Source organism: Amblyraja radiata, chromosome 12, assembly GCF_010909765.2.
Source record: "Amblyraja radiata isolate CabotCenter1 chromosome 12, sAmbRad1.1.pri, whole genome shotgun sequence".
Lineage (NCBI taxonomy): Eukaryota > Metazoa > Chordata > Chondrichthyes > Rajiformes > Rajidae > Amblyraja > Amblyraja radiata.
Window position 1 is genome coordinate 4,268,150 of NC_045967.1, and position 23,172 is coordinate 4,291,321.

General features: G+C 42.3%; 1 protein-coding gene across 1 annotated transcript in view; it reads left to right on the forward strand.

Moving 5' to 3' along the window:
* The first annotated feature begins 2,477 nt into the window (after positions 1-2,477).
* Positions 2,478-23,172, forward strand: part of magt1 (magnesium transporter 1) — a 36,545-nt gene continuing 15,850 nt past the window's right edge. The window contains exons 1-7 of the mRNA XM_033030126.1: positions 2,478-2,725; positions 8,947-9,116; positions 9,226-9,343; positions 10,424-10,564; positions 18,799-18,939; positions 19,563-19,652; positions 21,530-21,593. Of these exons, the coding sequence (XP_032886017.1) occupies positions 2,486-2,725; positions 8,947-9,116; positions 9,226-9,343; positions 10,424-10,564; positions 18,799-18,939; positions 19,563-19,652; positions 21,530-21,593 (964 nt within the window). The 5' untranslated portion in view covers positions 2,478-2,485. The remainder of the gene's footprint in view (positions 2,726-8,946; positions 9,117-9,225; positions 9,344-10,423; positions 10,565-18,798; positions 18,940-19,562; positions 19,653-21,529; positions 21,594-23,172) is intronic.

The window sequence follows — 23,172 nt, forward strand, 5'->3', positions numbered from 1 at the left end:
GTTATGGGATTGTGCTTATATTTTCCTTCGTAGGGATGCTCACCGCTCGCCGTTACAGCGAGTGTACGAAGGTCCGTACAAGGTACTAGAGACTGGTACCTCGACGTTCACGTTGGACATGGGTGGCAGGGAGGAGTTCGTCTCCATCAGCCGCCTTAAGCCAGCTCACGTCGACGAGGACAGCCCGGTGGCTGTGGCCATTCAGCGGCGTAGAGGGCATCCACCGGCCCTTTTGCCGCCCTCCTCTGTTACGCCCATCCTTCGTTAGCGTTTATCGCGTCCCTCCAGTTCTGTTTTGCCGGTCCCGAATGTTACACTAATCCCACGACCTACGTGTTCCGGTAGAACCGTCCAGTTACCCCTGCGTTGCCGTACCGCGGATTCTGGGGGGTCCATGTAGCTGCTCGAGCCGCCTGGCACACGCAGATATCGAACCCGGCGTTCGGAAGTCGCAGTCACGTGACACGGGAGGGGCTGCTGTTTTTGCGCGCTTTCGCGCCACAGTTGTTTGCTGACCACCGTTGTGGTCAGACGTGTTTGTAGAGGACTGTATGCCAAGGAGTGATTGTGTTAATTAATCAGTTCAGAAAACTTGGTTGTCATCTTTGCATCCGCCAAAATGTATAGATAATAGAAGATAGCATAGAATATACAATCTACCTCTTCACCTACTAAGCGCAGAAGGGACCTCATGTCACGTTGTTAGACAAAAGTGCTGGAGAAACTCAGCGGGTGAGACAGCATCTATGGAGTGAAGGAAATATGCAACGTTTCGTGTGGAGACCCTTCTTCATTCAGGCTTCTTCTTCTTCTATGTAGTTTTTTTTGGCGGTTGGCAAACAACTTTTTAGTGCATTACCGCCACCAACTGGTATGGAGTGTGGATCAAATAACATTATTACTTATATACTAATAACCTATATCTTTCTGAACAAATTGATTACCCTGAGAAAAAGCAATAGGATTTGATAGCACTTATATGAATTCTTTTGTAAAATATCTATTAAATCAAATTGTACTTTTTCTTTTCTGAATCGTTCACTCATTTGTCTTCTTTCTTCCTCATACCTCTCACAATGTATAATGACATGCTCTATTGTCTCTTCTTTCCCACAGTATTCACATCTGCCTGTATTATGCTTGCCTATTATAAAAAGTGTACTGTTCAGACCAGTGTGTCCAAATCTGATTCTTGAAATTACTGTCTCCTCTTTTCTGTTTTTTCCTGCACATCTCATTTCTCCCACTTTCCTCTGGACTCTGTAGAACCACCGTCCTTTCCGCTCTTCCTCCCATTGCTTTTGCCATCTTTCCTTCAGTCTTTGCTTAATAATGTCTTTGATTTCAGTTTTACCTATGTTAATACTTAAATCAATCTTACTTCTTTTTGTTACCTCTTTTGCTACCTTATCTGCCATTTCGTTTCCTCTAATGCCAATGTGTGCTGGTACCCATAAAAATATGACTGTAAGCCCCATCATTTGAATTCTGAATAGTGTTTGTTGTATTTCAATCAAAATGTCTGGTCTACTGTCTGAATGGCTGTGCTGTAAACTCTTTATTGCTAAACTTGAATCTGAACAAATAACTGTCCTTAAAGGCCTAGTATCCTCGACCCACTGTACCGCTAACAGTATTGCAATCATTTCACCTGTGTATACTGATACCTCATTATTGATCCTCTTCCCTACTTTGATGTGAAATTCTGGTACAATAAATGCTACTCCCACTTTATCTACTGAATCTTTTGATGCATCTGTATAAATTTGGACAAAAATGTAGTATCTGTCAATGTATTCCTGTATGATGAATGAATTATACATACATTGTTTATCCTTGTTTTTCTGTTCTAATATTGTAAAGTCTACTGTTGCATCTGGAAGTATCCAAGGTGGAATTGAAGGTACTTCATTCAGACTGATGCTGAGTCGTTTCGCCGAACACCTCCGCTCAGTCCGCAATAACCTACCTGAACTCCCGGTGGCTCCGCACTTCAACTCCCCCTCCCATTCCCAATCCGACCTCTCTGTCCTGGGTCTCCTCCATTGCCAGAGTGAGCAACAGCGGAAATTGGAGGAACAGCACCTCATATTCCGTCTGGGGACCTTGCGTCCGGATGGCATTAACATTGAATTCTCCCAATTTTGCTAGCCCTTGCTGTCTCCTCCCCTTCCTTAACCCTCTAGCTGTCTCCTCCCACCCTCCCATCCGCCCGCCCTCGGGCTCCTTCTCCTCTTTTCCTTCCTTCTTCCCCCCCCCCCCACATCAGTCTGAAGAAGGGTTTCGGCCCGAAACGTCGCCTATTTCCTTCGCTCCATAGATGCTGCTGCACCCGCTGAGTTTCCCCAGCAATTTTGTGTACCTTCGATATTCCAGCATCTGCAGTTCCTTCTTGAACGCTTCTTCATCACGTCAGGTTGTGCTGCTGTTGCTATGGCATCCTCAGATTCAGAGAGCCAATGGGAAATGCTGAAGGAGCTGACCAATGGCGGGGCCGCATGTGCCCCAGTGTCCGGCCGCGGCAGCCAATCATCAGATGCCAGGGAGCAGTGCGTCGGTGCGCGGTGACGTCAGCGCGCTGTTCCCGCGTCCTGTGGCGCGGACGCACCGAGCTGCTGCTGGGCGAGAGGCGATGATGGCCGTTAGTCCGCTGTCCGTGGCGCTGCCGCTGCTCCTCCTCCTCCTCTGCTGCGCCATGCCGTCCGACGGGCAGAAGAAGAAAGAGGTTTGGAAAAATAGGGGCACTAAATGATTTAAACAAGTGAGCGGGTAAACGAGGGGAACCCGGATGCGGTAGCAAGCAGGATGGGCCGAGTGAACTGCCTCAGGGTGTCCAGTGGTGGAAGCGTCTACTCCCCACTCTCGCCTGGCACCTTGTCATCAATGAAGGTAGACACAACATACTGGAGCAACACAGCGGGACAGGCAGCATCTCTGGAGAGAAGATAGATAGAATGAACGGCCCATTCCTTCTCTCCAGAGAAGCTGCCTATCCCGCTGAGTTACTTCAGCAGTTTGTGTCTCTCTTCAGTGTAAACCAGCATCTGCAGTTCCTTCCTACACACCTCTCGATAATTTATCCCCATTCTGTACTTTTATATTAGAAACAAACTAAATGAAGTGGGCACCCTCACACATGGAAGAATTCATCTTGCCCAGTCCTTTTTAAGCAAACCTTCCAAATAAAACAAAAATCATTGGCAATGATTCCGCATCAAGATGTATGTGTTTGCAGCCTCTGGGCTGGCCAAATATCTACATTTAGGCACAAACAATATGCTGGGAACATTCGGGGCCGTTTCTCTGCAGAGAGAACCTGTGAAAGTCACAGATAAACAAGTTGTAAGATGGGGGGGAAAAGAGATTAATGGGTTGTCTGCATTGCCTCTACAAATGCAAAATTATGTTTGAACTAATGTGCTGAGTGAATTAACAGCAATGACAAAACTAATTCAGACTCCAAACGTTTGTGTTTCAAGGAAAGTTTTACTTCCTGGTGCAGTATTTGTGAAACAAATGGAGTGGTAACAATTGGCCTTCTATTATTGTACATAATTTAAAGTAGTTATGTTTCAGTTATCTGCTAAAGTAGTCCCTTGAGGGCCTTTATTCCGGTTCCATGGGTCCTGAGCTGGCTTTATGGGATCTGCAGATTTTCCATGGGTGGGGTGCAGGTGAGGATTAATGGGAAATGTACATGGAGAGTTTGTGGTGTGTTCCTGCTCTGCTAACGTGTATTTCTTTGCCTGTTAGAAAAACTACTTGTATTAGTTTTTCTTCAAGGAGTTTTTGAAAATAGATCAGGATTTTCCTTACCTTCGGAAATACCTCGCCATACCTGTAGGTCTGAGCAGAGTATGGTATGTCAACCATACAGATGATATGATGTGCCTATTGGAGGTATTCGGAGCTTAGTGGTCGGATGCTGGGCTAGACCACTAACATTTGTTTGCCTATCCTACCACGTGGATTAGGATTTTTTTCCAAAGATTGATTGCCGATAGTTTAACGTCTTGGGTGATCTATAGTCTCCAAACTGCATAGAACAATGAGGATCATAGTGGCTCATGAGCTGTTAGCCGGATTAGAGATCATGGTCTTCAAGGATTATTTTCCTCTGGTCAAAGGTGTGTTGGCATGTAGGAGGTGGTGATGAGTTTTGTCATCAAGAGCAATCCTAAACTCCAAGACTTGAAAGCTGATTCATATTGTCAATTATCTTACCCACTATCTTTCCTGCACTCTAGCAAATGAGTCAGTGGTGACTTCGAACTCTGTCTTTGAATGTGCATATATGCAAATATTAAATATAGACACAAAATACTGGAGTAATTCAGTGGGACAGGCAGCATCTCTGGAGAAAAGGAATGAGTGACATTTCGGGTCGAGCCCTTCAGATCCTCTAGAGAGAAGGAATGGGTGACGTTTCAGTTCGAGGCCCTTCAGAATGTCAGGAGAGAAGGAATGGTAGAGATCCTTCTTCAGACTGCTGCCTGTCCCACTGAGCTATTCCAGCGTTTTGTGTCTACGGAGTGAACCAGCATCTGCAAGTCCTTCCTACACATATATGCAAATATTGTTCACTTGCAACTTTATAGCTTATGTTGGAGTGATCGTCCAGCGTCAAGAGACAAATGTTGAACAGTTTCCTGTTTATTGTGCGGAGCAATTTCACTTTGGTGCAAAGCAAAAGGTGCAAATGGCCATCTACCTTCTTTGTACCTTTTCACTTCCAACTGTCGGCGGAACATCAACCGCCTCAACTCCCCATACTCACTCAAACTCCTCCCCCACTGAACGTACAGCCCTCCGTTCACTCTGCAGCAACCCCGACTAGGTAATCAAACCTGCCGACAAGGGAGGTGCCGTGGTAATCTGGCACGCTGACCTCTACCAGACTGAGGTCAGGCAACAACTCTCAGACACCTCCTCCTTGGACCACGACCCCACAGACGAGCACCAGGCCTTAATCTCAAGCACCATTACTAATTTCATCACTTCCGGCTCTCTGCCCTCTAAAGCCTCCAACCTTATCTTTTACCAGCCCCGCACGGCCCGATTTTATCTTCTCCCCAAAATCCACCAACAGAACTGTCCTGCAGACCCATTGTTTCGGCTTGTTCATGTCCCACCGAATTAATTTTCACGTACCTCGACTCCACCCTATCTCCCCCCTATCATTAGGCGTCCCGTTCGGTACCCTCAAATTCACCTGGACAATCTCCCTACCGTTTCTAGATCTCGACGTCTCCAACACAGGAAACAGACTATTGCCAACATCTACTACAAACCTACTGGCTCCCATAACTATCTTGATAACACTTCTTCCAACCTGCTTCCTGTAAAGACTCTATCCCCTACTCCCAATTCCTCTGTCTACGCCGCATCTGCGCCCAGGATGAGGTGTTCCATACCAGGGCATCGGACATGTCCTCATTCTTTAGGGAACAGGGGTTCTCCTCTTCCATTATAGATGAGGCTCTCACTAGGGTCTCCACAATATCCAGCAGCTCCGCTCTTACTCTCCCTCCCCCTATTCGTAACAAGCACTTCACCTTCCACTCCATCAGCCGTCACAAACAGCACATAATCCTCCGACATTTTCGCCAACTCCAATGGGATCCCACTACTGGCCACATCTTCCCATCTCCACCCCTTTCTGCTTTCCACAGAGACTGTTCCCTCTGTAACTCCCTGGTCAATTCGTCTCTTCCCACCCAAACTACCCCCTCCCCGGGTACTTTCCCCTGCAACTGCAGGAATTGCAACATCTGCCCCTTTACCTCCCCCCTTGACTCCATCCAAGGACCCAAACAGTCTTTCCAGGTGAGGCAGAGGTTCACTTGCACCTCCTCCAACCTCATCTACTGTATCCGCTGTTCCAGGTGTCAACTTCTCAACATCAGCGAGACCAAGCGTAGGCTCGGCGATCGTTTCACTGAACTCAGTCTGTCGTAACCTACCTGATCTCCTGGTTGCTCAGCATTTCAACTCTTCCTCCCATTCCCAATCTGACCTTTCTGTCCTGGGCCACCTCCATTGTCTGAGTGAGGTCCAGCGCAAATTGGAGGAACAGCACCTCATATTTCACTTGGGTACACTTTTACACCCCAGCGGTACTTCTCTAACTTCAGATAGCCCTCTCTTTCTCTCTCCATCCCCTCCCCCTTCCAAGTTACCCCACCAGTCCTACTGTCTCCGCCTACATTCTATCTTTGTCCTGCCCCCTCCCCTGACATCAGTCTGAAGAAGGGTCTCGACCCAAAACGTCACCCATTCATTCTCTCCATAGATGTCCCGCTGAGTTACTCCAGCATTTTGTGCCTACCTTCGATTTTAGCCAGCATCTGCAGTATTGCAGAGAGATTGAGAAAGCTGTTAGGCCAAAGGCATATTCTTGCTTGAATCCTATCTGAACCAGGATTGCCTTTAGCTGAGGAAGGAATTAAAGATGAAGGGAAAATATCCCAAGAGAGTAAAAGTTGTCACCTGCAAAACGTGAATGTCTTATGTTTAAAATTCAATTCAATTCAATTCAACTTTATTGTCATTGCACAAATACGAGTACAGGTACAACAAAATGCAGTTTAGCGTCTGGTCATAGTGCAAGATTGTAGAAATAAAAATACTGGTTAAGCAATGTGTGCACTGTGGATGAATTAAACTGGTACATAGGCAAATAAATGTATACAAATGGGAGAGTATAAAAGATAGCTAGCGACGGGACTGTGAGTTCAGCAGTGTAATGGTGTTATTGAAAAAGCTGTTCCTCAACCTGCTTGTGCGAGACCTGAGGCTCCTGTACCGCCTCCCTCATGGGAGGAGGGCAAATAGTCCATGGTTAGGGTGAGAGGGGTCCTTGATGATTTTCCCGGCCCGTCTCAGACACCGTTTGCGGTGGAGGGCATCCATGGCAGGGAGCGGGGCAATGTAAGAGTTAATAACTAACTGATTCAATCAGCTCCATGATACCTTTGTATCACAGGCTCTAGCTACAACGGAAACTTGAATTTAAATAGCACATTAAATGGCTCAACAAATCCAGGGAGCTATCAGGTATACGAGAAAACTACAATTCTTGATGTTTTCTTGTGGAGCTGATATGCAGTCAGGCAATGTTTATCCAAGCAGCTGCTTTGTTCGATTATTAAAGTGCATTTTGCACGTGTACACATTGATTCAATTTAATGTCTGCTTATAACAGCACAGAAATTACAATGCCAAACAAATCGCATCATTTATATTATCATTTATGAATAACATCATACCAGCATTACTCATGGTGGAAATGTTTATTGTATTAAAGCTCTGATTTCTACCTACATGCAGCAGAGGTAAAAGACAAATTATGGCAAAAGACATAGTTTGCCTGAATAGTTTATTTTTTATTGAGTCTACTATGCTTTTCCCAGAGCTATATAGGAAACCTTTGTTGTAACAGACCCCTTTGTAACGAATTTTGGTTACTGCGGACGGACCATCTGATACCATCCCAGCTCCATGGTCTCCCCAGCCATGGCTTCCGACACTGTCCCTGATTCATAAGGTGCACCAATGAGCCCTTCACCCATCGCATGATCCGGTTAGCTTGGCTGTTGTTGTGCCTCATGTTGTAGCCCATGGGTACTGCGCTTTCGTCAGACCACCGCCACCAACAGAACATGCTCGGTCAGCGTGGAGCTCCCTCTCCTCTCACCGGCTGCCTCTTCTTCCATCGTTTTGTCTGCTCTCCGCTCCAGTGCCACCGCCTCCGCCATCTCCTCCCGTCGCTTAGTCCACTCGGCCTTTCCTTCCCACCTCCACTGCCTCCTCCTCATCGCCCCGAGTCGCCAGGATACTCCACCTTGGAGGATGTCGGTGGCTGCAGGAGAGATGGAAGAGTGGTGGAGCGGGTGGGGTGACGGAGCTGACGGCTAAGGGCAGTGGCGTGGGCCGCGACACAGCATCATTAGCCAGGCGGCAAAGTAGATGATGGAAGGATCTCGCTGGAGCAGACAGACCAGCAGCATCGGTGCCTAGTTTAAAGGTGAAATATGACCAGGTCCTGGAGTAACTGAGCACACTGAAGAAGTTTGAAGTTTGAAGTCAGAACGTACCCTATCCACATTCTGCACAGAAGCTGTCTGACCCGCTGAGTTACTCCAGTATTTTGTGTCGTTTTGCGTATTAACCATCATCTGCAGATCTTTGTTTCAGCTGCATGCAATGATAATACCTTACTGTGTTTAAATGAACAAATGGCAATAACGGACACCATTCCCCTCTTCCCATCCCCCATGGTCTGTTTTAGCAAGGGTTTACTGTATAGTAAGGCTATGCTCTGACGTATAGAGTATATAATTTTGATGATTGAGACGTGCATCAGTCAAATAAAATATCTATTTTAAATTACCAGGCAGATGGATTAAGTGTTTGCAAATCAGAAACAATCCAGCAGAGCATGAGATTTATAATTGATGGTAACCAAGTACTTCAGGCTTGTTAATGATTTTGGATAATTTGTAAGTCTGGATATTAAAATATAAAGCTAAGATGAACAAACAAATTAGACAAGCCGTTCGTAAAGTTATTCATTAAAATAAATTGCTAGTTAGCTGGTTTCCCCGGGTCAGCCTTTGAAAATTGTTAAAACTATTACCGGTAGCTAATAGTATTAGCAATAGAATAGGGTAACGTTCAGCACGTCAATGTTCAAATTTTAAGTTAACACTTGGAACTGTGTTCAAGTGCAACTCTGTCACCCATAAAACTTAGAGCTAATAATGATGTGTCAGTGAAACCTGTATCAGATAAAAGTAATTCATCTTTATAGGAAGAGATACAAATCCATAAGACTAAAATGTCCATTTTTTTGTGAATTGTTTAGCTGTATGAAGATTTGCTTGCAATTAATTAAATTAAGATTTGTAACGCACAATTATACCTTGTTTTTGTTTGGCTTGATAGACACTTCTATCTGAAAAAGTAGGGCAGTTAGTGGAATGGGCAAACAGACGAGCTGTAATCCGGATGAATGGCGATAAATTCCGTCGATTTGTGAAGGCTCCGCCAAGGAATTACTCTATTGTGGTGATGTTCACTGCTTTACAGCCACAGCGTCAGTGCTCTGTTTGCAAGTATGTGGCTACCTTTTTTAATCATATAAGTGCACTATAGCGATAAGTCTATTAATAATTGTTTTGAATTTAACTGAGCACATTTGAATCTTATTTTTATTTTTGAAAGGCAAGTGGATGAAGAATATCAGATCCTGGCCAACTCCTGGCGTTACTCAAGCTCCTTTGTGAATAAACTTTTCTTTGCTTTGGTGGACTTTGACGAAGGCTCTGATGTATTTCATCAGGTTAGTTGACCTTTTTATTCAATTGTTTTCAGTATTTTAAACAATAGTAATGTTATTTGAAACAAATATAAGTAATGCCTTGTATTCAAATTAAAAATGCGAGACGTTTGCATGTCAGGCATGGATCCAGGTCCAAAATCTTTCATCAAAACAGTGGGGGGGGGGGGGGGGGAATTTGGAAATCGAACAAGAAAATGGGTCCTTGAGCAAGTGAAGGGATGGACCATGTGAGAATGAGGGCCGTGTAGAAGATAGCAACAAACCTGGTGAAACATCGAATTTTGTACAGGCATGGAAAGCAGCATTGACAGTCTAATTTTTGTGATGTAAAAAGGAGTGAGGGGTTGCAAACAAAACTGAAAGTAAGACTACCCCACATACCCTATGAAGAGACAAACAAAGCTTGGACCTATATGGGTCCCCAGAGTTTGCAAAGTTGCATAAACTACTAGAAACACTCAAAAATCAGGCGGCATCTGTGGTTCACTAAGCAATTAACGTTACAGATTGAAGACCCGTTATTACATAGAAACATAGTAAATAGGTGCAGGAAGAGGCCATTCGGCCCTTCGAGCCAGTGCCGCCATTCATTGTAATGGCTGATCGTCCCCAATCAATAACCCGTGCCTGCCTTCACCCCATATCCCTTGATTTCACTAGCCATTAGAAGAATTCACTGAGAGAACAAGTTCAGCCAGACAAGAGATGGGGTGCAGCAGGGGGCACCAAAGAACTAATGAGCCATCCTGCTCTGCAACGCAGAGATTAGATGTCCATAGTAAAAATGGACTGACCATTGTGTCCAGAACGGCCAAAAGTTACACAATTGTTGGAAACTGGCTTCTGTGAAGAATAAACGTAGATTTTTCAGGCTGATTGGCCTGTATCTGTAATTGTAAATTCTGCCATAGATGAGAATGACAAAAGTAAACTACTGAAGGGCTGCAGGCACTTCGGAACCTCAGATCAACAAGTGTTGCTGCATTTATTTAAAAGGGAATACTGTCTAAACAATATTGAAATAAATCTGGTATTGGTTTATTATTAATAATCTTAATTACTTTTATTTTTCTTACCCAGCTCAATATGAATTCTGCACCAACTTTCATGCATTTTCCAGCTAAGGGTAAACCAAAACGGGCAGACACTTATGAGCTTCAAGTTCGAGGATTTGCAGCTGAACAAATTGCACGCTGGATTGCTGATCGGACAGAGATAAATGTAAGTGATTGGTGTGTGTCTCTGTGCATGTGGACGCATTGATCTCTTCCAGTAAACCTGTTTTGAAAAATAACAAACTGGCAAAATTGCATCTTCAAAATGAGCAGCAGAATGTCATTGCCCATGCATCTTTCAAATGAATATCTGCTGTGCATTTTTTAGAGTTTGTTTATTATGTGCATTTTCATAGTAATGCACCAGTAGTTCTGTTTCAGGTCTGAATTCAAAAGCTAAGGCAGAGCTGCCAAGTAGTGCGGATTTTCCGTATTTTGTATGGAAATGTGATAAGAATACGGATGTACGGATTTGCTTTGTAAAATACGGATTTTTTTTAAATCGGCCCAACTTCCTGCTTCATCTTGTAGCAATGTTACAAAATTTTGAGATTTAAAAAATCAAGTCTGTAATTTATCCCATCAGATAAAGCATAAAAAGAAGTTTAATTTGACACCTAATTCACTTTCATATCTCATGTATTTAAAATGTTATGGCCATTTTCATACTCGGAAATTAGCATCTTGTTCCCTATTGACTTTCTATGGACGTAACAAAAAAGCTGTGATCGTGGACAGTCAAAAGCCCATAACTTTCTTAAAAATTAAGAGAACTGAATGAAATTTTCAGTTATCATAGATTGAAGCATTCTGAAACAAATATAAAATAATCTTACTTGGATGACCTGAAATTAAAGCATATAATTAGTTAGTTACCCAAGTGTAGCTTATTTCAAACTTCAATTACTAGATCTAAACATCTATCCATTTCTTAATAAATGATTAACATTTTTAAATAGCCTAAGTGTGCAAATAATATTCATAAATAATTCACAATAAAACATGATTTTAAAATCTCATTTACATTAATTTATAGGCCAAATGGAAGGAATTCAGTGTTCAATTGCTGTAAATTAAAGTCCATTTAAAATCAGCTTTCTAATGGGATCCTGTGAACGCGCTGGTTTAGAACGTTCACATTGCGGTAGATTTGTGCCCTCAAATGCCCAGAAAAATACTGCGGGATATAATGGGGCCAAAATGAGCTACTCGCAATATTAAACTTTGTATAAAGGGATCTTAAGAAGCCCTTTTTAATGTAAAAATAAGCTACATACCTTCTGTGGTTTGCTCTATGAGACCCTGACGGCTGCCGTTGTTTGCGGGTTTAGAGATTGATTTTTAAACTACTATAACTATTATACGAGGCCTTTAAAACTAATAATAGCTTTTGCGACGGGGTCTTCCAGCGATTTTTCGTTAATAATTAACAAGGCTGAACATCTTCGATTTGAACAGCCTAGAGAAAATCGCTCTTTAAACCTGCCCCCCTCTAAACGGCGCCAAAATCGCGCACACCCGCAGCGACAGATTTTCAGCGACGCTTCAGGTACGCTTTGCAACATACCTACATCTTGATGCTTAAAAATTATAGCAGATTAAATCTATTAGTATTTTAAATTTCAAGATATGGATGATTATTTTTGCAAGCTTTGATCTGCCAGGTTTAAACAGCACTCGGTGGGGGCGCTGCGAGCCGGCTGCCCTGCCAGCAGCGTGTTAGCTTTTTCTACTTTTTTTTTGTTTTTTTTTTAGTATGTCCCAATGTGTGTCTTAATGTTTCTCGGTGTGTCTTGTGTGTGTGGGGGGGGGGGGGGGGGGGTTAAGGGGGAAACCGTTTTGCTGCCCTCCTCCACGGAGAGGCGACTTTTTCCATGTCGCCTAACACAAAGGATCCCTGCGGCCTTTCCCGGAGACGTGCCCGGGGCTTCAGCAGCGGGCGCAGCGTAAATCTTTTCATCACGGAGCGGGCGAGCCTTCACCAGGGGTCGCCGGAAGGAATGCTCCGTTCGCTGGCCTGCGGCAGCCTGAAGCCACGGTCTGCGGAGCTCCAGCTGGTGCGGTGTTCGGAGCCTGGGATCCCTCGTTGGGGACCCCGGAGGAGAAGAGCTCCAACCGCCGGCCTGCGGCCTACCTCTAACCGCGGGCGCGGCGGAGACGCAGCATCCGGAACGGGATCCCTCGCCGGGGATCCCTGGAGAAGAGCTCCGACTGCCAGCCCTGCGGTCTGCGGTGCTTCTAACTGCGGCGCGGCAGGGACTTTAGATCTTCGACCGCCGGCCTTCGGCCTACACCATCTTGAAGCCGCGTTCTCCGGTAAGGAAGCACCGATTCAGGACTTACCTTGTCTGCACATCTGGCCGCCCGCAGCGGCGACTGCAGAGTGTTGTGGTCCCGACCACGGGGAAAATGGAGGAGGACTGACTAAACTTTGTGCCTTCCACCACAGTGGTGGATGTTTGTGTTAAATTTTGTGTATTGTGTGTTCTTATTTTTATAGTACCGCTGCTGGCAAGTTCATTTCACTGCACTTTATTGTGCACACGACAAATAAATCTGACTTGACTTGAATTTAAACGAACAGCGCCTTGGGTTTAGGCTGTGGGCCGAGCATCAAAAATGTGTCTAGAATTTAACTTTCGTGACCCATGTCTCAGAACTACTTGAAATTTTGCACAGATTTAGATAAAATATAAATGAGGAGAAAGTCATAACCACAGCATCCATCGGCCTACCAACAAGCCCAACCAACCGACTGACTGACCGACCAACAGACTGAATAACAAACTGGCCCTAATCCTAACCCTAGTTCTACATTTGTTATTTATCAATTTTATTTAACAGTTCACATCATAACTTTATAAAGATAAATCAATTGAAAAACAATATGATCAGCAAGGTTAGCATTACCTTTACTCCTTGGAAACCTTGACTTTGCTATTTATGTGATGAGGCAGCCATGATTCCAGGGTCCTCGCTGACCATAAAACAAAGCGCGGGATTGGTCAATTTGCGTCCGACCTCAATGTCAAACGTGCATTGATTGGACAATTGCTACTCGAAAATTCAGGTAGTTCCGTGAGTTGGGTCACGAACTTGAACGAAAAAGCTTCTCGGCCCACAGCCTAGTTCTAAATATAGCGCTACCAGCTGGAGCGCTATTGCCTTTACACATAGTGCTATGGCCACTGCGCTATGGGTCACAGACTGTTCTGGGAGGGAGGGAATAAGAGAGGGAGGGAGGGAAAAAAGGAAGCGGAGAGGGAGGGAAAGAGTGGAGGGAGAGGGAGGCTTCCAAAATGGCTTCTACATCATCATCTGGTGCTAAAAGCAGGAAATAGCCGTCCAAACAGAAGTGTACAAAGAGATGGCAATGAATGCACTGTCAAGTAAGGTGCTTAGAAGACATGTTAATTGGTTGCAAAGTTATGCATTCTTGTACTCTTACATGGGTATGACCACACATACATTTTTTTTTAAAATTCCAGCAAAATGGCACCGTGTAATTTCCTCAGCACAATACTGATTTTCAGGTACTAGAATACTGAAATGCTCTGACAAAACCTGGCAGCTCTGCTAAGGAGAACTCCCCAATTTCAATTAATAGAAACATAGAAACATAGAAATTAGGTGCAGGAGTAGGCCATTCGGCCCTTCGAGCCTGCACCGCCATTCAATATGATCATCCAACTCAGTATCCCGTACCTGCCTTCTCCCCATACCCTCTGATCCCCTTAGCCACAAGGGCCACATCTAACTCCCTCTTAAATATAGCCAATGAACTGGCCTCGACTACCCTCTGTGGCAGGGAGTTCCAGAGATTCACCACTCTCTGTGTGAAAAAAGTTCTTCTCATCTCAGTTTTAAAGGATTTCCCCCTTATCCTTAAGCTGTGACCCCTTGTCCTGGACTTCCCCAACATCGGGAGCAATCTTCCTGCATCTAGCCTGTCCAACCCCTTAAGAATTTTGTAAGTTTCTATAAGATCCCCTCTCAATCTCCTAAATTCTAGAGAGTATAAACCAAGTCTATCCAGTCTTTCTTCATAAGACAGTCCTGACATCCCAGGAATCAGTCTGGTGAACCTTCTCTGCACTCCCTCTATGGCAATAATGTCCTTCCTCTGATTTGGAGACCAAAACTGTACGCAATACTCCAGGTGTGGTCTCACCAAGACCCTGTACAACTGCAGTAGAACCTCCCTGCTCCTATACTCAAATCCTTTTGCTATGAAAGCTAACATACCATTCGCTTTCTTCACTGCCTGCTGCACCTGCATGCCCACTTTCAATGACTGGTGTACCATGACACCCAGGTCTCGCTGCATCTTCCCTTTTCCTAGTCGGCCACCATTTAGATAATAGTCTGCTTTCCTGTTTTTGCCACCAAAATGGATAACCTCACATTTATCCACATTATACTGCATCTGCCAAACATTTGCCCACTCACCCAGCCTATCCAAGTCACCTTGCAGTCTCCTAGCATCCTCCTCACAGCTAACACTGCCCCCCAGCTTAGTGTCATCCGCAAACTTGGAGATGTTGCCTTCAATTCCCTCATCCAGATCATTAATATAAATTGTAAATAGCTGGGGTCCCAGCACTGAGCCTTGCGGTACCCCACTAGTCACTGCCTGCCATTGTGAAAAGGACCCGTTTACTCCTACTCTTTGCTTCCTGTTTGCCAGCCAGTTCTCTATCCACATCAATACTGAACCCCCAATGCCATGTGCTTTAAGTTTGTAAACTAATCTCTTATGTGGGACCTTGTCGAAAGCCTTCTGGAAGTCCAGATACACCACATCCACTGGTTCTCCCCTATCCATGCTACTAGTTACATCCTCGAAAAATTCTATAAGGTTCGTCAGACATGATTTACCTTTTGTAAATCCATGCTGACTTTGTCCAATGATTTCACCACTTTCCAAACGTGCTGCTATCCCATCTTTAATAACTGACTCTAGCAGTTTCCCCACTACCGATGTTAGACTAACTGGTCTGTAATTCCCCGTTTTCTCTCTCCCTCCCTTCTTAAAAAGTGGGGTTACGTTTGCTACCCACCAATCCTCAGGAACTACTCCAGAATCTAAAGAGTTTTGAAAGATTATTACTAATGCATCCACTATTTCTGGAGCTACTTCCTTAAGTACTCTGGGATGCAGCCTATCTGGCCCTGGGGATTTATCGGCCTTTAATCCATTTAATTTACCCAACACCACATCCCGGCTAACCTGGATTTCACTCAATTCCTCCAACTCCTTTGACCCGCGGTCCCCTGCTATTTCCGGCAGATTATTTATGTCTTCCTTAGTGAAGACGGAACCAAAGTAGTTATTCAATTGGTCCGCCATATCCTTGTTCCCCATGATCAACTCACCCGTTTCTGACTGCAAGGGACCTACATTTGTTTTAACTAATCTCTTTCTTTTCACATATCTATAAAAACTTTTGCAGTCAGTTTTTATGTTCCCTGCCAGTTTTCTTTCATAATCTATTTTTCCTTTCCTAATTAAGCCCTTTGTCCTCCTCTGCTGGTCTCTGAGTTTCTCCCAGTCCTCCGGTATGCTGCTTTTTCTGGCTAATTTGTACGCATCATCCTTCGCTTTGATACTATCCCTGATTTCCCTTGTTATCCACGGATGCACTACCTTCCCTGATTTATTCTTTTGCCAAACTGGGATGAACAATTTTTGTAGTTCATCCATGCAGTCTTTAAATGTCTTCCATTGCATATCCACCGTCAACCCTTTTAGAATTAATTGCCAGTCAATCTTGGCCATTTCACGTCTCATACCCTCAAAGTTACCTTTCTTTAAGTTCAGAACCATTGTTTCTGAATTAACAATGTCACTCTCCATCCTAATGAAGAACTCAACCATATTATGGTCACTCTTGCCCAAGGGGGCACGTACAACAAGACTGCTAACTAACCCTTCCTCATTACTCAATACCCAGTCTAAAATAGCCTGCTCTCTCGTTGGTTCCTCTAAATGTTGATTTAGATAACTATCCCGCATACATTCCAAAAAATCCTCTTCCTCAGCACCCCTGCCAATTTGATTCACCCAATCTATATGTAGATTGAAGTCACCCATTATAACGGTTTTGCCTTTGTCGCACGCATTTCTAATTTCCTGTTTGATACCATCTCCAACTTCACTACTACTGTTAGGTGGCCTGTACACAACACCCACCAGCGTTTTCTGCCCCTTAGTGTTTCGCAGCTCTACCCATACCGATTCCACATCCTGCAAACTAATGTCCTTCCTTTCCAAGAGTCGATCCAATAATGGATGAGCTTTTCAGACTGAAATCAATCTTAGTTTGAATTATAATGAAGGGGTATTTGAGGATGTTGTATAAAGACGTGGATGTCTTCTAACTGACACCTCAATTGTATTAGAATATTTTTGTCAAATGAATGATAGCCATTTGAATGGTACTGGAGAACAATTGATGTTTTGGTATGGAAATTGGAGAGAAAACCAAGACAATTAGAACCATTTTGTATCTACGAATATATTTCTCCAATATTCTACCTTTCCTAAGAGTAATGTCTTGCATTAACATCGAACAACACCCCTACAGTACTTAGGTGGTTATTCTCTGTCACGAGATACATTTCATCCATACAATAAGTCTTTGAGATTGCACCTCCCAAATTATGACATTCACAATTGTGAAGATTGAGGAGGCATCATGTGCACAGAAACAGTGTTATTTCCAAGGTCACATGACCTGACTTAAACATAGAAAATAGGTGCAGGAGTAGGCCATTCGGCCCTTCGAGCCAACACCGCCATTCAATATGATCATAGTTGATCATCCAAAATCATTCCCCCTTTCCTGCTTTCTCCCCATATCCCTTGATTCTGTTAGCCCTAAGAGCTAAATCTAACTCTTGAAAACATCCTTCTGTGGCAGAGAATTCCACAGATTCACAACTCTGGGTGAAAAACTTTTTCCTCATCACCGTTGTAAATAGCCAACCTCTTATTCTTAAACTATGGCCCCTGGTTCTGGAATACCCCAACATCGGGAACATGTTTCCTGCATCTAGCCTGTCCAATCCCTTAAGAAATTTATATGTTTCTATAAGATAACCTCTCATCCTTCTAAATTCCAGTGAATATGAGGCGAGTCGATCCATTCTTTCATCATATGTCAACCGTGCCATCCTGGGAATTAACCTGGTGAACCTACTCTGCACCTCTCAATAGCAAGAATGTCCTTCCTCAAATTAGGATATCAAAACTGCACACAATACTCCATGTGCTTTCACCAGTACAACTGCAATAGGACATCCTTCCTCCTACACTCAAATCCTCTTGCTATGAAGTCCAACATGCCATTTGCTTTCATCACTGCCTGCTGTACCTGCATGCTTTCTTTCAGTGACTGATCTACAAGCACACCCAGGTCTCGTTGCACCTCCCCTTTTCCTAATCTGGCACCATTCAGATAATAATCTGCCTTGTTCTTGCCACCAAAGTGGATAACCTCACACTATACTGCATCTGCCATGTATCTGCCCACTCACCCAACCCATCCAAGTCACCCTGCAGCCTCATAGCATCCTCCTCACCATTGCCACCTAGCTTTGTGTCATCCACAAACTTGGAGATGTTTTTAATGTTAGTTTTGTATTTCTGTTAGTTTTATTATCATCAGGTCAAAGTTACATAAATTCTGTTATAGCATTGTGAGAGTATTTTCCCAGCCCAGCACCATCTTTATCAGACTAATTGGGAATGGTTTGTAATGGGTAAAGTGTAGGCCTACGAGTAAATATTAATCAGTTTCTGTGATTTTCCTGAGGAAACTTTCAACAACAAAAACTGACTAGGACATTATAATCCATATTATTGTTTTGACAGATTCTAGGGAGGATATCAGCACAAACCGTGTATGCATATAAGACCTCTGAATAGGTCAGCTTCATTCAGATACCACTAGGATAAAATAGGAGAATTAAGGAATCTTTTATGTTCAGGCAGATTTAATTTGGTAATACATCTGAGAGATAAATAAAATGCTTACTGTTATTAGTACTTCATAAGATTGTTAGATGGAGATGAGCTTTATGATTTGACATTAAAAACAAAATATTTTAAATACACATGGTGTTCAGATTGCATCTCAGCAGAAACTTAGTTGATGTTGAATTAGAATTGAAATATAACGTTGTAGAGTTTCATTTCCACTTCACTGATGCTGCTTGCAGTGTAATTCTAGTTTTTGATTTATATTTTGCATTTCCAGTTTTTTGCTTTGAGGCATGATTTTTACAATTGAAATACGTAATTAAAAGGGAGTCTTTTAGTGTATAGTTTAATAAAACGATTACTTTAATTGTTGTAAAGTCATAGCAAAATGAAGATTGCCTCTTTATTTCAAACAGATCCGTGTGATAAGGCCACCGAACTATGCCGGTCCTTTGATGTTGGGATTTTTACTTGCTATAATTGGTGGACTCGTATATCTAAGGCGGAATAACCTTGACTTCCTGTACAACAAAAATGGCTGGGCTTTTGTTGCTTTGGTGGGTACACATTTACTTCTGTGTTTCCTTTGTGGTTGGTTGTGAACAACTAGATAACATAGCTTCAATTCTGTTGAAATTCCATGACTAAAAATAATTCAATAAAACAGCGATACTTTTAAGAATAAAATTGAGAGATGCAGTACATTAGATACTGACATTAAATCTGTGAGGTCTTTGTTTTAATCTAGTCCTAATTGGTAATTTCTTCATCTACCACAGATATTTAATATTTGAAAAAGTAAGTTGCCTATTAATGATGCTTGGGACAATAAAAAATAAAATTAGGTATTTCATTCCTGAAACATTGAAAATTTCTGTGAGAACATAAAAAGAATCAGCTTTTGATTTTACAAACTTCCTCCATCCAAATTTATTTCCCCTCATTTCTCTTATGTACAGGAATCTGTGTGAATTTGTTCTTGGTATTCTGGTTATTAAATCACACTGCTGAAGGAGATATTGTGTTCAATTTGAGTCACAAATTAATTATTCCCCATGCTGGTCATATTCAGCATCAACTTGGAGCAATAATGTGGGCAAATGTGTTGTTATCTGAAAATTCTCTTGGCAAGTGTGATGTATCAAAAGTTGTCACATTTATTTTCTGTTTGCACTTGCAGTGCTTTGTACTTGCAATGACCTCTGGTCAGATGTGGAATCACATCCGGGGTCCCCCCTATGCACATAAGAACCCTCATAATGGTCAAGTGGTAAGTAATTACATTTACCTACATTTGCAAAGTACAGGTAGGTCTGCTATAATGCGATAGTTGTGTTCCTGAGAAACTTCTTGTATGCAAAATCTCATCAATGGGGAAAGTGGGTTAAGACGCTGGACATTTTTAGACACTCAATTATCAAGTTATTATTCTCATGTATCACAAATTTGCCCCTGGTTCCCTGATTCATCGTTCACTTGTAATGCAAATATGTGCTATAGCAGAATGCTTGTATTCTATTATCCATCTATTGGTAGTATTGGATTGTTAGTATTTTCAATATAAATGTTAATTTACAATTTGCATGTTTATAATTCTTCCTACCATGATTGGAATTGTGTATATTTATTTATTGGTCGTCGTCTAATGTTTTTGATACTATAATCTACAAAGTGTCATTAGGGACATAATCTACATAATGTCGTGTTCTCTCTCGTCTTTCAAAGTGTGGAGAATCATGTGAAAATCATATTAAAAAAATCATTTTCATCTCCCTGGAAAAGCAGAGGAATTAAAAATAGAAAAATGTCAGTCTTCAGTAAAGTTAACATGTGACATTGATTTTGTTCACCACCAGGTGGTGATATAAAGGTTAACACACTATCCCCTATTTTTGCTGGAAATAACAATGGGAGGAAAGTTCCTGGCAACTTTTCACATTATTTCTGAAATTTCTCAGCATATCTTTTAGTAGGTTTCAATACTCCAACATGAATGTAGCAGCTCCATACCTACTGTCTTAGCTCTGCCAGTAATTTCATTGTGGGGGGGGGGGGGAGGGGGGGGGAGGCTTGCTAATATTGTCCACCTTTTATGCTGATGAAACTGCTCTCAGATTCTTTCTCAGTTTAAATTTAGTGGAGAATCTTAGAACCGATTCATTTGCAAGTGGATTTCATGAAGCAAAGTATGAACATTCTGAAGTTATGTTTTTTAATTGAGGTTTAATGGTTTCAATAAGCAGTTTGAGTTTCTTGGTTTATTTTTAGTAATTCCAATATTTTAATTATTTTTGTGAAATTTTACATGTCTCAATGACACATGAAACTATTTTGACAATAAATGAAGCTGGGTATGGTGTGTTGTGACATAGTAAATGTCTAAATTTTAGAATTAATCTTTTTTTTTTTAAACTAATTACATTACATTTTCAATAAATGACCAAATCATCACTTCACAAACCTTTCATCCATTCTCTTGCCCCAATTTGGATATGCCAGAGATGCTTTAAATCCAGCTCTCCCAGCTTGTGTTTGCAATACTTTTGGTCTTTCCCTCTTCTGGAAATTCTACCAGACCTAATTTCTCATCGCTCAAGCTAGTATTCCATTGTACTGTTCAACTGTGTTATTGCTTTCCTAAAAAGATCGATCCAGTTCGATCTTTTACCAATATTGTGACATACACTCCAAGATCACGTCAGCTCATAACAGAATATCATTTTATTAATGCTATTGATCTTAGCCGCATCTACCATAGTTAGGAACTTCCACATTATGTATTTTGGATAACTTTCAATGGAGGCAGTTAAGAGGGAGGGAGCTCAGTCAGGTTATTATCGGGGGTTTCTTGTAGAAGTGGGGATCTGGATAATGATGACGTAAAAGAAGTATGCAAAATTGAAACATCAATGGTGAAATATAGATCAGTTTGTTCTAACTCTGATGCCAAGCCCTTGTATATTATATGCATTGTATTGTATATCTAGAACAATGTCTATTGTCCGTCTGTGAGATGTTCCACTAAGCAGTTTTAAACAACTATTGAAAAAAATGTTTGGACCAAAAATACTGTACAGTTTGCAGGGAACATTGTAAAGTTAAAATATTTGTTGAATCTTTGATCGTTGTTGCCTTTTACATTTTCAGAGTTACATTCATGGAAGCAGTCAAGCACAATTTGTAGCTGAAACACACATTGTTATTCTGCTGAGTATCCTTTGACCTTGACTGTGGCATATTTTTATAAAAATTAAAGAACAGTCAGCGTTCTGCTGGGATGATACTTCAAATGTAACCGTTATTTGCTCTTCAGTTGAAATTATTTTTGTTTGAGGAAATATATTTTAAATGTGGATGTCATTGTTGCTATAAAAATGCAAAATCCTTAGCCAGCCTGACACACTTGGTTATCTCTGCCTTTACTATCTATCTGAGAATGTGTGTTAAATCTGCTGATTACTATTCAAATGCATCTGCTGGAGGAGCATTCAAACTCTGTAGTGTTGTAGAGCAGAGGGATCTAGTACAGGTGCATGGTTCCTTGAAGGTCGAATCGCAGTTAGATAAGGCTTTTGGCACTTTGGCCTTCATCAGTCAGAGTATTGAGTATAGAAGTTGGGAGGTCATGTTGCAGTTGTATAAGACGTTGGTGAGACCGTATTTAGAATATTGTGTTCAGTGCTTGGCACCATGTTATAGGAAAGATATTGTCAAGCTTGAAAGGCCTCAGAAAAGATTTACGAGGATGTTGCCAGTACTAGAGGGTGTCATCTCTAGGGAGAGGTTCAGTAGGCTGGGTCTCTATTCCATGGAGCGCAGGAGGCTAAGGGGTGATCTTATAGAGGTGTATAAGATCATGAGAGGAAATGATCGGATAGATGCAGTCTTCTGCCCAGAGAAGGGGAATCAAGGACCTCCATAGGTTCAAGGTGAAGGGGAAAAGATTTAATATGAATCCGAGGGGTAACTTTTTCACACAGGTGGGTGTATGGAACAAGCTGCCAGAGGAGAGTTTAGGCTGGGACTATCCCATCGTTTAAGAAAAAGTTAGACAGGTACATGGATAGGACAGATTTGAAGGGATATGGAGCAAGCGCAGGCAAGTGGGACTAGTGTAGCTGGAACATTGTTGGCTGGTGTGGGCGAGTTGGGCCAAAGGACCTGTTTCCACACTGTATCACTCTATCACTCTTCTATATTCATCTTCCCATTGCTTTTTAATTTATGTAATCAAACTGCTTTCTTGAAGTCTGGTACTATTTTCCTCAGTTTATTACATTTTCAAGTTCTGACATCTGCAAAGTTTGAAATTATACCCTATAATCCATTTATAGCTATCCAAAAGACCAATGGCACTAACACCAACTCCACTGTGCACTTCCTTAAAGTGTTTAAAAAACAAATCTCTTCCCCACTATTTTCCTAGCCCTTGTACTGGAGCTCCACACAGGTACTGTTCCTTTAACCCCATGAAATTTATTTTTAGTGGCAAATCGGATGCTAATTTGGCATATCGTTTGATAGTTGACACATTCCTCTCATTAACCTCTACAAAGAATACTGTCAAAAAATTTGTTATAAAGTAAGACAGACACAAAATGCTAGAGTAACTTTGCGCGTCTGGCGGCATCTCTGGAGAAAATGGATAGGTGACGTTTCGGGCCAAATTTTATTTAATAGTCCCAATGCTATTAATGTGCCTTTAACTTTGCTCCTGAATCTCTCCAGTTGTCGAAAGAATTGACCACATAGCAGAATAGCTCCTCTATGTTAATTCTAAGTAAATAGAT